Genomic DNA, 15,952 nt, shown 5'->3' on the forward strand with positions numbered 1-15,952 from the left:
CCTCAGTTGAGTCCTAATCTTTGGCCACTCAGGAAGCAAGCGGCTGAGCAGGACGGGAACTCAGCCATCTTGTCTGAGCTGCCATCTTGGTGGGTGATGGTTGCAGACTGTGGGGCTGTCCCCCAGCGCCTTTCAGACTGCCTGTTCCAACGGTGCCGGCTGTCATCTGCCTCCACCTGCCCCACTGATGATGAGTGGTTCCAGCTGGCCTCTCCTGAGTCTGTCAGTGGAGCTCTAATCAGATGCTTGTCCATCCCTGCGCCCCATCACTTGGAGCTGTGAGACACACCCATGTTCCTGGCAGGTTACGCATGTGACAGTAGTGAGCAATGAAAAGGGTTTGTTTTGTGGTAAAATACACATAAAATTGACTATTTTAAAGGGATTTTTTTTTTTTTTAAATTTTTATTAACATTTTCCATGATTATAAAGTATATCCCATGGTAATTCCCTCCCTCCCCACCCCCACACTTTCCCGTTTGAAATTCCATTCTCAATCATATTACCTCCCCATTACAATCATTGTAATTACATATATACAATATCAACCTATTAAGTATCCTCTTCCCTTCTTAAAGGGATTTTTTTTTTGGTTTTCGAGGTAGGGTCTCACTCTAGCTCATGCTGACCTGGAATTCACTGTGTAGTCTCAGGGTGGCCTTGAACTCACGGCAACCCTCCTACTTCTGCCTCCCAAGTGCTGGGATTAAAGGTGTGTGCCACCATGCCCAGCCATTTTCTTTTTTTTTTTTCTTTCTTTTGAGTGAACTATTAAAAAAAATTGTATGTATACACACACTTACATGTATTTGTATGTGTGTGTGTTTGAATTTGAGGTAGCGTTTCACTCTAGTCCAGGCTGGCATCCAACTCACAATAATCCTCCTATCTCAGCCTCCTGAGTACTTGGATTAAAGCATGTGTCACCACACCTGGCTTTTGAGTTAACTGTGCTTGAATTCAGAAGTGATGATGTATCTTCACCAATTGCTCTGCTCAGGGCTTTTCAATACATAAACAGTGCTTTAAAATCACAGGTACAGCCAGTAGAGTGGCATGTGCCTTTAATCCTAGCACTTGGGAGACTAAAATAAGGATTGCTGTGAGTTTGAGGCCAGCCTGGGGCTCCATAGTTCCAGGTCAGTCTGGGCAAGAGTGAGACTCTGCCTCAAAAAAAAAAAAAAAAAAAAAAAAATTGGCGTGGTGGTGCACACCTTTAATCCCAGCACTCAGGAGGCAGAGGTAGGATCACTGTGAGTTCAAGTCCACCCTGAGACTACGTAGTGAAGTTCAGGTCAGCCTGTGCTAGAGTGAAACCCTACCTTGAAAAAACTGAAACAAATGAACAACAACAACAAAAAAGTTGCAGGTATCAGGCTGGAGAGGTGGCTCAGGGGCTCAGGGCACTTCTTGCACAAGCATGAGGGCCTGAGGATGCCTGAGAGACCACATGAATTTGGTTACAAGGGTGGCCATGCACGCCTGTGATCCCAGTTCCTTAGGGGAGCAGAGACCCAAAAATTGCTGTAGTTCATGAAAAAATGGCGAATGCCAGAATCAGTAAGAGATTCCAGTTCAAATAAGTATAGACAGAGGAGGGCTCTGGAGATTGCTTAGTGGTTAAGGCACTTGCTTGCAAAGTCTTGATAGGCTTGGTTCAGTTCCCCCAGTACCACATAAAGCCAGATGCACAAAGTGGACCCATGTGTCTAGAGTTGATTTGTAGTGGCAAAAAGCCCTGGTGTAATCATTCTCTTTTTTGGGGGGGGGCGGTTCTGAGGTAGGGTCTCACTCTAGCCTAGGCTGACTTGGAATTCACTATGTAGTCTCAGGGTGGCCTCGAACTCATGGCGATCCTCCTACATCTGCCTCCTAAGTGCTGGGATTAAAGGCATGTGCCACCTAAGTCTGGCCCCATTCTCATTTCTGTCTCTCAAATAAATAAAACATAAAGAATAGGCAGAGGAGTGATGGAGCAGGATACCCGACATTCCACTCCAGCCACCATAGATGAACTCATGGGCGCTGCATGGACACATACATGTGTATACACCAACCCTTCCCCAAAGCCCCCATTTTACACACACACACGCACGCACACATGAAAACAAACCCTCTGGTATCCCAATTTGAATCCTTCACCATGTCTACTTTGCTCCCTGGATGAAAGGCCAAGCACACCTTTAATCCCAGCACTCGGGAGGCAGAGGTAGGAGGATCGCCATGACTTTGAGGCCACCCTGAGACTCCATAGTGAATTCCAGGTCAGCCTGAGCTAGAGTGAGACCCTACCTCATAAAACCAAACGAAAAAGGGCTGAAGAGATGGCTCAGCAGTTAAAGCACTTACCTCCAAAGCCTGACAACCTTGGTAAGGTCTCACTGTAGCACACAGCGATCCCACCTCTGGCTCCCGAGTGCTGGATTAAAGGTGTGCGCCGCCACGCCCGGCTTCCAGTGGTGTTTAATGTTCACACACTTAATACTTATTGCCTTGCTCTAGTTTGAATGCTTTTGTCTGTTTTTAATTTTTTCCCATTTATTTACTTGTGTGTGTCTGTGTGTGGGTGGGTATGGGCACACCAGAGTCTCTTGCTGCTGCAAACAAATGGCCATCCAGCTTTACATGGGTCACTGGTGAAGTGAACAGGCCAACAGGCTTTGCAAGCAAGTGCCTTTAACCACTGAGCCATCTCCCAAGCCCTGCCAGTAACACTTTTTACATCTAAGTATTCCTTGAAGACTTCAGCTCACTTCCTGATTGTAGTTCTGTTAAAGTGCCTAACTTGGAACCACCAAAGAGCGTGTTTTCTTGAGACTGTCTCTGTCATTGATTCTGGACCTTGTTGTTTTTTCATTGGCTCTAGTGATTCTCAGGTCTCTGTTCCCCCGCAGTACTGGGGTTACAGGCATATGTGTGGCCCTGCCCAGCTGTTTATGTGAGTTCTGGAGAATCAAACTCAGGTGGTCTTGGGCCCCATTAGGCCCACTTGTTGGCATGGGAAGGCCTCTTAACTGCTGAGCCTTCATCTCTCCAGCTTGCTTGAATGTTTTGATCAGTCCCAAAAGAGTTCCATCCCCCTTTAGCTGGGCCTCCCACGCCCCTCCCCCAGTCCTGGTCATCTTTTTCATCTTCCATTTCTGGATTTCCTTGTCATCTCATGCACACAGGTCACACTCAAACTGTCACTCATTAGCATCGTTGGGGCTGCCCACGTTGCAGCAGATGCAGTTCTCTCTCTTCTTGTGGCTGGAGATGTGTTCTATGGCAGGACTGAGTTTGCTTATCCACTCGGGCTGTGGGTGGATGTGCAAGCCAGCTGTCTGGCTTTTCGGCTGCTGTGCCCACCATTGCCGTGAGCACTCGGGGCTAGAATCCCTGTGTCTGTGTTACAGACACCAACTTCGTGCTGGGCAGCTACAAGACGGAGCAGTGCCCGAAGCCTCCCCGCTTATGCCGTCAGGGCTACGCCTGTCCACACTACCACAACAGCAGGGACCGCCGGCGGAACCCCAGGAGGTTCCAGTACAGGTGAGCCCAGGCCCGTGGCCAACAGACCCTGTCCTGTCGTGCACACAGGTGTCCCTCCTAGGCGAGGGACCTCTGTGGAATCTGTAATTGATTATTGCAGTCACTGGCCCGCCTCCTCTGCAGCATGTGTGCCTCCCTTGTGGCGACCAGATGCAGGACTGTGTGGCTACTCCGTGTATCTCCTGGGCCCTGTGTCCCTCGTGCTGGGGAGGAGCGTGCATTTTCAAAGCCTGTTTTCTCAGAGCTGCCCACTCCTACGGAGTTCCCAGTGAGGGCTTCCTGCTTAGCACTGTTACCCATCAAGAGAGGAAGATGTCTTAATGGGAGGGGCTTGTTGCATGTAAAAGGAAAGTGTGAACATCTGTCCTGAGGACAAGTGAGGCAGAGCAAGGACACAGGCCTCTGTCCTCAGGCATCGTGGCTCACACACCCAGTCATCCTACTGGAAGGTCTCTGTCAGGCAGTTGGGATTGCGGCTAGGGACCTGTCCACAGAATGGTTTTGACCCTAGTGTGCTTCTGCTGGCCCCTCTCATTACAACCATCTCCGGCTGTGAGGACTGTGTCTACGGCGCCCTGAGTAATCACGGCAATCGCTAGTCCTGACCATGCTCGGCTGTAAGGACTGGCTGTGTGTGATGTGAGATGGACTTCACCTTCTGGGCTAGTGGTCACCTGCCGTGGTTTGGCCAGTGGTGTTCCTTCCTCAGAGCCGCTGCTTTTTCCCTGTAGCTGCCTCGCCCTGCTTGCCGTACCAGCTCTTCTTTGGGCTTGCAGTCTACACTTAGGGTGTCCTGCGTCCTTCACCCCCACAGCCCTGTGTCCTGTGGTCAGCCTTTTCTTCAAAGAAGGCCATTTGACCCTTTTGGTAATAATTTCACTTCCTGTCAAGGGCCCAGAGACAGCTGTCCTTCCGATGGACAAGGTTGGTTTGTGACCTCACTGTCCTCAGGGTAGCTTCTGAGTTAAGGACCCAGAACAGAGAATCACAAGCAGTGTGTGTCGTCACCATTATCTGGCTTGAGAGGGCCAAGGGGTGCTCTCACGGGAGCCATGGGAGATTAAGGAAAGGAAAAAAGAAAGAGAGTTCCCAGCCTTGGGAATGTTTGCTGTAGACCCAAGTAGGTAACAGTGATGCTGTGAGACACATAAGGAGTGGAAGACATGGTCACTTAGAGACTGGTTAGGATTCTCAGGTCATAGCATTAAGTGTGCCATGCCACAGGAGGCAGCCCCGGCCAACCTGTGCCCCTGGTTGCTTCCCCTGGGCTGTGAGCAGCTTTGGACAGCTGTGGAGAGTGGCTGGTAGGCAGTGTTTATCCTGTTCTCCACCCCTTAAGGCAGGATGTAGTCACTGCTGGAGCACTTTGTCCTCTGTCCCCTCCCTTTGCTGGGAGCACAGGACATGTGGGAGGAGCGTGTCCTGAGAGCATCATCTGGTGACTGCCCTTGTCCCCAGGTCCACACCCTGTCCTAGTGTGAAGCATGGAGATGAGTGGGGTGAGCCCTCGCGATGTGATGGTGGGGACAGCTGTCAGTATTGCCATTCCCGCACGGAGCAGCAGTTCCACCCTGAGGTAGGCACCATCTGGGCAGGGCCGGACAACTGGCCGGGGCCATTGGCAGCTTGGTGGGGGAGGCCAGGGACTTCGCCCTTGTTGTATCTAGGGGTCCTGTCAGGTTCGGTGCTCACTGGAAGGGCTCCTATGTTCTGGTATAGCAGAGCCATTACACCGAAAGACTCAGTAAAAGCAGCCAAGAAAGCCGGGCTTGGTGGAGCATACCTTTGATCCCAGCACTCGGGAGGCAGAGGTAGGAGGATCACCATGAGTTCGAGGCCAGGCTGAGACTACATGTTGAATTCCAGGCCAGTTTGAGCCAGAGCAAGACCCTACCTTGAAAAACTTAAAAAAAAACAAACCAAAAAAACCCAGCAACCAAGGAGGAGGCACGGGTTGGGGTTGGGGCCCCCTTGGAGTCAGGACAAACCTCCCTGAATGCCATGAGACCCCACAACAGGGCGTGCATCCAGCTGAGGCTCTCTTCTGAACCTTGGCTGACCTGTCTCTTAACACCTGCTGAGGTCTGGCTGACTCCACATGGCCCACAGCCCCTTGGTGAGCCCCGTGTGATGAGGTGGCCAGCTGTCGGTAATGAAGAGTCTCTGGGTCAGGATGTTCCAGGAATTGGAGGTTAGCCCTTGGATGGGCACAACCTGTCCCCTCCGTGGAATGTTTTAATAGGTTTGGCTCCAGCATCCAATCAGAACACACTCAGATTTAGATTAAAATGCACCTGCAGAGGGCGGGCGTGGTGGCGCAAGTCTTTAATCCCAGCCCTCAGAAGGCAGAGGTAGGAGGATTGCCTTGAGTTCAAGGCCACCCTGAGACCCCATAGTGAATTCCAGGTCAGCCTGAGCTAGAGTGAGACCCTACCTCAAAAAACCAAAAAAAAAAAGAAAAGAAAAAAAAAATGGACCAGCAGGCTGGGCGTGGTGGCTCACGCCTTTAGCCGTAGCACTGGGGAGGCAGAGGTAGGAGGATCGCAGCCCTTCTCTGAGAAACTCAGACCCATCCCAGCCTTACTATTTTGTTTTATTTACTTATTTAAATATTTACTTATTTGGGGGAGGGGGGTTTCGAGGTAGGTCTTACTCTGGCCCAGGCTGGCCTGGAATTCACTTTGTAGTCTCAGGGTGGCCTCGAACTCACAGCAATCCTATCTCTGCTGGGATTAAAGGCATGCACCACCACGCTAAATTTACTGTTTTATTTTTATTCATTTATTTACTTTTCTTTTTTTGCTGAGTGTGATGTGGCACATGCACGTGTGAGAGAGAGGGAGGCACCCCAGGGCCCCCTCCAGCCACTGCAGTTGAGCTCCAGACACACGAGCCCCCTGTGCGTGTGCCGCCTTGTGCGTCTGGCTCATCTAGGATCTGGGGAGTTGAACATCGGTCCTTAGGCTTCACAGGCAAGCGCCTTAAATGCCAAGCCATCTCTTCAACCCTTGTTTTGTTTTGATTTCCTAGATCTACAAATCTACAAAATGCAATGACATGCGTCAGACCGGCTACTGTCCTCGGGGTCCTTTCTGCGCTTTCGCACATGTGGAGAGTGAGTGTAGAACATCCAGCCTCCTGCCGGGCACCTCAGCAGCTCTGCAGACACTGCTTGCTAGTGTTTCAGGACCACTCAGAGTGGGCTTTGTAGACCAGAAAAGGGTGGGCGCTCAGCACCGTGGCCTGGGAACCCATGGCATCCAGATATGTTGAGGAGATGGCCAGATGGGGTGAGGGGGGGGTTGTGTCCCATGGGCTTGACCTGCCCCACTCTGTACCTGCCACGGGCTGCATCTGTGGAGCCCAGAGGACTCCCCCCAAGGGCTGCTGGGCATAGCTGTACCCCCCCCATGTGGATGGAGGTACTGCCACATGCCTGTTCACCTTGTCCTGAGCTGCTACATGCTGGGCATTTGAGGAGATGGTGTCGGTCCACTCAGTTGAGGGAGGCACTCTGGTCCCAGAGCCTTAGTGGTGACATTTTCTTATGAGCCCATAACTGGTTCCTTGTGAGTACATGGGCCCCAAGGGCTGTCTTGTCTTGATGGGGATGCCAGCCTTTCTTCTCCCTTTTTTTTTTAAATTTTGTATTTATTTTTATTTGAGACAGAAGCAGGGTGTGGGGGGGGGGGGAGAGAGAGAGAGGGAGAGGGAGAGAGGGGGAGAGAACGGGCATGCTAGCGTCTGCAAATGAACTCCAGATGCATGCACTACCTTCTAGATCTGGCTCATATGGGACTTGGAGAATCAAACCTGGGTCCTTAGGCTTTGCAGACAAGTGCCCTTAATGGCTAAGCCATCTCTCCAGCCTCCTTCTCACCCCACCTTTTTTTTTTTTTTTTTTTTTTTGGTTTTTCGAGGTAGGGTCTCACTCTGGTCCGGGCTGACCTGGAATTAACTGTAGTCTCAGGGTGGCCTTGAAAACAAAAAGTCCTGGCCATGTTCTTGCCTGGGCTGGAGTTCCTGATACACTGTGGTCCTTTCACGGCAATCCTCCTACCTCTGCCTCCCAAGTGCTGGGATTAAAGGTGTGTGCCACCACGCCCGGCTTTTCACCCGCTTTTTAAAAAATATATATATTTAATTTATTTATTTGAGAGAGAGAGAGAAATGGGCACACTAGGGCCTCTGGCCACTGCAGATGAATTCCATATGCATGCACCACCTTGTGCATCTGGCTTACATGGGTCCTGAAGGACTAGTCGAACCAGGATCCTTTGGCTTTTCAGGCAAGCATCTTAACTGCTAAGCCATCTCTCCACCTCCCCCCCCCCCATTTTTTTTGAGCAGGGTCTTACTGTAGCCTAGTCTGACCTGGAACTGGAACTCACTTCATAGTCCCAGACTAGCATCAGACTCACAGTGACTACCTTTGCCTCCCAAGTGCCAGGATTAAAGGCATCACCACGCCCAGCTAGCTTTTCTTGCTCACACTTTACTACTGCCTTTCTATGTAACAGTTGTTCATTCTGATCTGGCCATCCCACAGGACAGTGGGAGTTACAGTGGCAGCACATGCACCTGGGCTCACTTGTCGGGGCTGGGGACCTCATCCAGTGGTCTTGTTTCCAATGACTCCTCTTTCTCGGCAGAGAGCCTGGGAATGGCGAGCGACTGGAGCTGTCGTGATCTCAGCTCCAGCAGCACCTCTGCTCACAGCAGCCAGCCTGGAGGTGTAAGTAGACGTCACTTGGCTTAGTCTCAGTTAGGGATAGAGACGATGTGACATCTGGGTGATGTGGCCAGAGGTAGTCTGCTTGAGGCACTATGGCTCCTTCTAGAAGAGTCTAGAAAAATCTTGGCTTAGGAGGCTCTTTGTGAGTTTGAGGCTAGCCTGAGACTACAGAGTGAATTCTAGGTCAGCCTTGGCTACAGTGAGACCCTACCTCAAAAAAATGAAAACAAAAAGTCCTGGCCATGTTCTTGCCTGGGCTGGAGTTCCTGATACACTGTGGTCCTTTCTTATTTATTATATTTTTGGTTTTCTGAGGTAGGATCTCACTCTAGTTCAGGCTGACCTGAAATTCACTCTGTAGTCTCAGGGTGACCTCAAACCTATGGTGATCCTCCTACCTCTGTCTCCTCAGTGCTGGGAGTAAAGGCGTGCGCCACCATACCTGGCCACTGGGGTCCTTTTTGCATGGATTCTGGGGATCAAATTTAGGTCTTCATACTTGTAAAGCAAGGCAAGAATGTAACCAACTGAGCTATTTCCCCAGCCCCAGGACTAGCATTTTTTTTTAAGTTAAAAAAAAAAAAAAAAAAAGCTAGCTGGGCATGGCGGCACACACCTTTAATCCCAGCACTCAGGAGGCAGAGGTAGGAGGATCGCCGTCAGTTCGATGCCACCCTGAGACTACATAGTGAATTCCAGGTCAGCCTGGGCTAGAGCGAGACCCTACCTTGAAAAACAAAAAACAAACAAACAAAAATAATAATAAATTAAATTAAAAATAAAATAACCCAAATATTTATTGTGTGTGTGCACACACATGCACATATGTGCACACAGATGTACGGGTATGCGTGCCATGGCTGGCCTGCAAGTTTTGGATTCTTCCCATTGTTGTAGGTGCCCCAGGATCCCAGATGCATGCACCACTTTGCATCCGACTTTGCATGGGTACTGGGGAATTAAACCTGGCCAGGCTTTGCAAAAAGTGCCTTCAACTACTGAGCCATCTCCTTGACCCTGTTTTCTTTTCTTTCTGGTTTTTCAAGGTAGGGTCTCACTCTAGCCCAGGCTGACCTGGAATTCACTATGTAGCCTCAGGGTGGCCTTGAACCCATGGCGATCCTCCTACCTCTGCATCCCAAGTGCTGGGATTAAAGATGTGTGCCACCATGCCTGGATTTTTTGTTTTGTTGTGGGTGCATTTGTGTGTGTGAATGTAGGCAAGCATGTGGATAATCTTGTGTGTTGGTCCCCTCCGACCTTATTTTCTTAAGCATTTTATTTTATTTTTATTTATTTGGTTGAGAGAGCAAGAAAGAGAAATAGGCAGGTAGAGAGAGAGAGAGAGAGGGAGAGAGGGGGAGGGAGGGAGGGAGGGAGAATATGGATGCACCAGGGCCTCTAGCTGCTGCATATGAACTCCAGATGTGTGCACCCCCTTTTGCATCTGGCTTATGTGGGTCCTGGGGAGTCAAACCTGGGTCCTTTGACTTTGCAGGCAAGTGCCTTAACCACTAAACCATACTCAGAGATGAGTATGGGTGCACCAAGGCCTCTAGCCACTGCAAACACACTTCCAGATGCACACACCACTTTGTGAATCTGGCTTTGTATGGGTACTGGGGAATTGAGCCCTGGCCATCAGGCTTTGCAAGCAAGTACCTTTGACCACTAAGCCGTCTCAGCTCCTCTTCTACCTTCTTTTGAGGGAAGGTTTCTCATTGTTTCCTGCTGGATCCACCAGCTGGCCTGAGAGCTCCTGGGCTCTTCTGCCTCTCCCTCTTGTCTTGCTGGAGGTGCTCTGGGACTACAGACACCAGCCTTACACGCGTGGCTTTACGTGGCTTCTGAACTCAGGTTGTCAGTCTTGCCTCGCAGCATTTTACCCACTGAGCCATCTCCTTAGCCCAGCATTTTCTGCATTTGTATATGTAGGTTTGCACATCTGTTGGCACACGTGTGTCTGTGTATGCACATACATGTGTGTGCATTTATGTGGAGGCCTGAGGTTAGTTAGTGTCAGGTGTCTTCCTTTACCATTCCTCACTTGTTTACCAAGGCAGGGGCTCTCACCTGAACCCAGAGTTTACTGATTAGCTTAGTCCCAGGCATCTTTTCTTTTTTTTTAAAAAAATTTTTTTTTGTTTATTTTTATTTACTTATTTGAGAGCGATAGAGAGAAAGAGGCAGAGAGAGAGAGGGAGAGAGAGAATGGGCATGCCAGGGCCTCCAGCCACTGCAAACAACTTCCAGATGCGTGCGCCCCTTGTGCATCTGGCTAACGTAGGCCTGGGGAAACGAGCCTCAAACCGGGGTCCTTAGGCATCACAGGCAAGCGCTTCACCACTAAGCCATCTCTCCAGCCCAGGATCTTTTCTTTACGATAGATTGGCCACTGTGCCTTCTCAGCATGCATGTGTGTGCTTGGGCTCTGAAAAGCTTGTCTTTTCATGGAGATATCTAGGTCCTCCATGTTTTTTCCAACATGAATGATCTTCTTGTTTCAGGCCAAGCGAAGAGACTCGCCTGCTGAAGGTAGCCAGAAAGCCACTGATCCGGACGGCAAGCAGGTACGGTCCTGGGCAGTGCCACCTTCTGTTGTGTTTTTTCTCTGTGCTTCTGACTCAACTGGTTAATATTTGTGTGGTGAAGCTGGGTGTGGTGGCACACACCTTTAATCCCAGCACTCGGAGGCAGAGGTAGAAGGATCACCATGAGTTCAAGGCCACCCTGAGACTACACAGTGAATTCCAGATCTAAAACCAAAAAAAAAACAAAAAAATATATACATATATATATATATATCATAATCTGTGAGGTGAGCATGATAAAACCACTGCACCATAGAAACTGCCCTTTAATATTTGTTATATGTTATTTTTTAATATTTTATTTATTTATTTATTGGAGAGAGATGGACACACCAGGGCCTCCAGCCACTGCAAACAAACTCCAGACGCATGCGCCACCTTGAACACCTGGCTTACATGGGTAATGGGGACTCGAACCTGGGATCTTAGGCTTTGCAGGCAAACACCTTAACTGCTAAGCCATGTCTCCAGCCCTATTTTTTTATTTTTTAAACTATTTTATTTAAGAGAGAGAAAGAACAAGTACACCAGGACCTCAAGCCAGTTCAAACAAACTCCAGATGCATGTGCTACCTTGTGTATCTGGCTTATGTGGGTATTGAAGAATCGAACCTGTGTCCGTAGGCTTTGCAGGCAAACGTCTTAATCACCAAGCCATCTCTCCAAACCTGTATATTTTTTTTTAATTTCTCCTGTGTTGACCAAAAACCCAGAGTTTTGAACTTGCTCTGCACCATTCTACCATGAACTTAAATTCCCAACCCCAGTATCTGTTTGTTCTATATTTATCTTTTTTTTTTTTTTTCAAGGTAGGGTCTCACTCTAGCCCAGGCTGGCCTGGAATTCACTATGTAGTCTTAGGTTGACCTTGAACTCATGGTGATCCTCCTCCCTCTACCTCTCAAGTGCTGGGATCAAAGGCATGCCCCACCATGCCTGGCTACTGTTTGTTTTTTAATTATACCCCTATTTCCTTTATTATATTGTTTAAAAAGAATGGTGTAGAAGCAAAGCCTTGTGCTGGGAACCAGTGTGCTTCAAACCCTGGGTAGAAAACTGTAACCTCTGTATCAGTGTCTCAGGCAGCCACTTAAGCAATATAATTTGATTTTTCAGCATTCTTGAGGCAGAAGGGCAGAACTGTCTCCTCTTGGGGCTTCTTCTGAACCCACAGACGGCATCTATGCACTTTCCCTCAGGGAGTCATCCCTTGGTTCATGTGCTCATGGCTTATAAGGACGCCAGTACAGTTGGATGAAGGGCAGGCACCTCAACCAGTGACCTTGCCTTAGCCTAGCTACATCTGTAAAGATACTGTGTCCAGATAAGGTTAAATCCAGAGGTCCGGGGGCTAGGACCCTTGGAGAATGACATGCATTCCCTTACTTGGGAAGAGGCACTTTGGTCCTGGTGGACTTGGGTTCAGTGAAGGCTGAGGTTTAAGGTGGGCACGAGCCACAGAAATGATTGATTCAGAACAGCAGACTGGCAGTTGTGTTGTGGTGGACCTTAGCCTGACTGAGTTGGGCCAGTACCTTTCCAAGCTAGGGGCCTGGCCTGGGTCCATGGGTGAGGGAGGTGCCTAAGAGACTTCCGATGTCCCTGCAACTTCCATGCTGGGACCTGTGTGCTGAGGATGCCAGTCCCCTGCCTCTAGGCTGTTGAGTCCCCCATGATGTTGACTTGGGCATTACCTAGTGCTGCTGCCCCCTATAGTTTGGCTGCATTTTGTTAGTAGAGAAGGCCTGGCCCCTCTGTGATCCAGATGTCTATGTCCCTTGTGGGTGTAGGGTCGCATGATGCCTTCATGGGGCCATTCATACACGGGAGGGTTGTGCTTTCAGCTGGGCCTTGGACTGAGGATGTGGGCACCCAGGTGATGGCTGGCACTGAGGTGTGGTGAGGCTCAGAATCCAAGGGCTGCTTTGTCGGGTTCTCAGCAGCCCTCTGCCAGGCTCAGCACATGGGTTTCATTTGAATGTGGGTGCTCATAGTGCCAAGCTTGGCTGAGCATCCATGACTGGGCTGGTGGGTCCCTGGATCCCTGAGTGTGGACTCCAAGCAGTTCTTGGACCCTAAGCAAAACCTGAGAAGAGATCCCCTAGAGTAGAGCTCCAAGTGACCCTAGAGCCCTGGGCATGTATCCCTGATGATCACTGTACCTGGATCCGAGTGGTCCCTGGATAGTCTTCCTGGACGAGAATGTGTGGAGTAAACATCTCAGAGTGACAGCTTTAAGTCAAGGGAGCGAGGTGCCCTGGGTTGGCTTCACCCATGGTTTATGGGGAGAAAAGCTGCCCCTAAGCTAGATCTACTAAGGACTGAGATAGAGCCAGGGTCCCCCACCCCTGAACTGGGATGCACCCCAATATTGATGCATGAATCTGCTGTGTGAAGGAATGGCCTGAAGAGCAAATCTGCCTCCCAGAGCACAGCAGCTGGAGGGAGGAGCCCCCCTTCCCCAGGCCTGGGTTGGGGGCATCCTGGGGAATGGTGTCTGTGATTTTTGTCCCTAATGAGATGGAGTTGTAGTAGATACTTTTCCTTAACTAGAGAAGCCCCCTGCCTGAGGGCAACTTCCTGTATGATGGGCAAGACATCAAGCCACCATATGCAAGGCTCTCCCTGGGGGGCTTTGACTTCCCACCACTAGTTTGCCTTTTCAGATGCAGCAGCTGTGTGAGCTCTGGCTTTGCAGCTCTGCTGTGGCTCACTTTTGATGCCCATTTTGCTCATGCACTGTTCTCCACACTATAGATACGTGTCAATATTGGGTGAGTCTTTCCTTTTTTTTTTTGGTTTTTTGAGGTAGGGTTTCACTCTGGTCCAGGCTGACCTGGAATTCACTCTGTAGTCTCAGGGTAGCTTCGAACTCATGGCAATCCTACCTCTGCCTCCCCAGTGCTGGGATTAAAGGCATATGCCACCACACCCGGTAGGTGACTCATTTTTAATCATCAAATATTGATGATGCCTGTTATTCCCATTTTTGCTTTGGTGGTCATAGGTGGTGTTTTGGGTCTTCCACTCATGTCTGTAGAAAGATGTGTCCCTGCTCAGGCACCGGGAGGATGAGATTTGGGAGGGGACACAGTTGAGGGGCTCCTGGAAAGCTGAGAAGAAGAGTTAGCAGGCCCTGGCCCCTGGTTTCTGACAGGCTTCTACCTTGTTAGGTTAATTTTGTGATTTTGTGGGTAGATGTCAGCATTTTTTTTTTTTTAAACCCCAGACTGGCCTCAAACTGACAGCAATCCTGCTCCTCCTGCCTCCCAAGTCCTGGGATTAAAGGTGAATGCCACCACACCTGGCTAGATGTCTGCTTTTGAGCAGATACTTTCCAGCTGCATGTGCTGCCCACCTGTGTGATCGCGGCCAGAGGGGCAGGCGGCCTGTTATAGCCAGTGCATGTCAGTGCACAGTGAGGTCTATAGGGCTGCTCTGGGAAGGCTGGCAGCCCGTCCATCTGTGGTGTCTGTCCCATCCTGCAGGGACTCTGCTGCTGCCATGCCATCATGAGCTGGCACCTGCTCATGTTGTTTGTGGTGTATTTTGTTTTTGAAACCAGTTGATAAATTATCATTTTACATGTTAAAGACCAAACAATGACAGTTCTGTTTCATGTAGCCCTCCTCTCCCCACAACACAATGAAAAACTTTTTGAAATGGGCTAAGAAATTATAAAGTCTTCTTACTTTGAAATGGGTTCAGATTGATGACCCATTGGAAGGAGGCACCATGCAGGCACTTCTAGGCAGATCGCGGTTTCCCATGCTGACTTGGAGGTGGCTATGGGTACACATCTACTGGACCAAGCGCCTCCCACTGCTTGACATTTACTCTCTCCCCAGCTCAAGGCTGAAGCGTGGACACCATGAACGTTTGTTTCCATTATTTCCACAGGCCTCTGCCCAGGCTGATACCCCAGGACCCTGTCCTGAGCAACGTGATCAGACCTGAACACATGTTCTGAGCTCCACATTTTCTTGGCCTGGGCAGCAGGTCTCCAGGCGCTGGCTCCTTGGGCTGTGCACACTGTGAGATGCCAGGCATCCTGTCATGTGGTCGTGGGGTGGGCTGCTAAAAATAGGCTTGTTTGTGTTTTTGAACAGAACCACCTCTCCGTGTTTGCAGTGGTTCACCCACTGGCCCCCAGTGTAAGCTCCAGTGTGGCGTCCAGCCTGGCGTCCAGTGCTGGCTCAGGTAGCTCCTCTCCCACTGCTCTGCCCACCCTCCCTGCCCGCGCTGTCCCGCTGGATGCTGCTGGCAACACCGTGGAGGCAGTCCTAGGTAAGTCCACATTTTCTCTTCCTTTCTCTCCTCTTCACTCGTGTTACAGCCATTCAGGGCGCTGGTCTCTACAGAAAAGCCAGGCATGGTTCTGCCGTCTCTCACTCTGCTTGGGTGGTGGAGGGAGCCGTGGCTCAGAGAGAAGCTCTAGACCTTGGTGCCTGGGCGCTCAGAGGACAAGGAACCCACCAGGGCTTAGCTAAACAGGCTATCAAAGAGCCAGAGCAGGTGGCATCCTCAGCCCAGAGTCCCCTAGAAAATGAGAGGCTAATGTAAAGTGAAAATAGGAGTCATGGGGACTCCAAGATGGGGGTCGGGAGGGGAGCTGGAATGAGATCTGGAGGTGCTGGTCCCAGCTGTGTGAGCTTCATTTCAGTTGCGGGTTTTGTGGGGGCAGTTCTTTGGTGCCATCTATTGAGTGACAGAGGACTGATGAGATGGGACCTGGGATGGGGATTCATGGGCTTGGCCAGAAACCCAGAGCTTGAGCAGGAGGACTTGGAAAAGGCAGAACATGAAGGGTGAGAGGCCCTTTTGTATCTGTGCACAGCTCTGCTCACAAGTGCCCATAGTGACAGGTGGCACACCCTGAGGCTCTACATCCTGTGGTCACCAGAGTGCCCAACTGACCTGAGCGTGCCTCTCTGCCTGTCCACGGACGACTCGGGCAGCCAGCCTTTGTGGTGCTTTCAGAGGCATGGGGCTGGTAGGACACGTGCCCTTGAGCACTGGGACGGCTTCTGCTGGCTGGGAGCTCGGAGAGAGAGAGGTTTCATGTCTCTCGTGTTGACACACCAGCAGGCAGGCG

At 50.3% G+C, this 15,952-nt stretch overlaps 1 protein-coding gene across 4 annotated transcripts in view; it reads left to right on the top strand.

Annotated features, from left to right (window-relative positions):
* Unkl (unk like zinc finger) overlaps positions 1-15,952 on the top strand; it is a 41,358-nt gene that overhangs the window by 14,996 nt on the left and 10,410 nt on the right. For all 4 annotated transcript variants that reach the window (XM_045161497.1, XM_045161500.1, XM_045161498.1 and 1 more), the window contains exons 5-10: positions 3,396-3,531; positions 4,990-5,107; positions 6,562-6,646; positions 8,184-8,266; positions 10,774-10,836; positions 14,967-15,144. In XM_045161497.1, the coding sequence (XP_045017432.1) occupies positions 3,396-3,531; positions 4,990-5,107; positions 6,562-6,646; positions 8,184-8,266; positions 10,774-10,836; positions 14,967-15,144 (663 nt within the window). The remainder of the gene's footprint in view (positions 1-3,395; positions 3,532-4,989; positions 5,108-6,561; positions 6,647-8,183; positions 8,267-10,773; positions 10,837-14,966; positions 15,145-15,952) is intronic.

The sequence above is a fragment of the Jaculus jaculus genome, chromosome 11, assembly GCF_020740685.1.
Source record: "Jaculus jaculus isolate mJacJac1 chromosome 11, mJacJac1.mat.Y.cur, whole genome shotgun sequence".
NCBI classification, from domain to species: Eukaryota; Metazoa; Chordata; class Mammalia; order Rodentia; family Dipodidae; genus Jaculus; species Jaculus jaculus.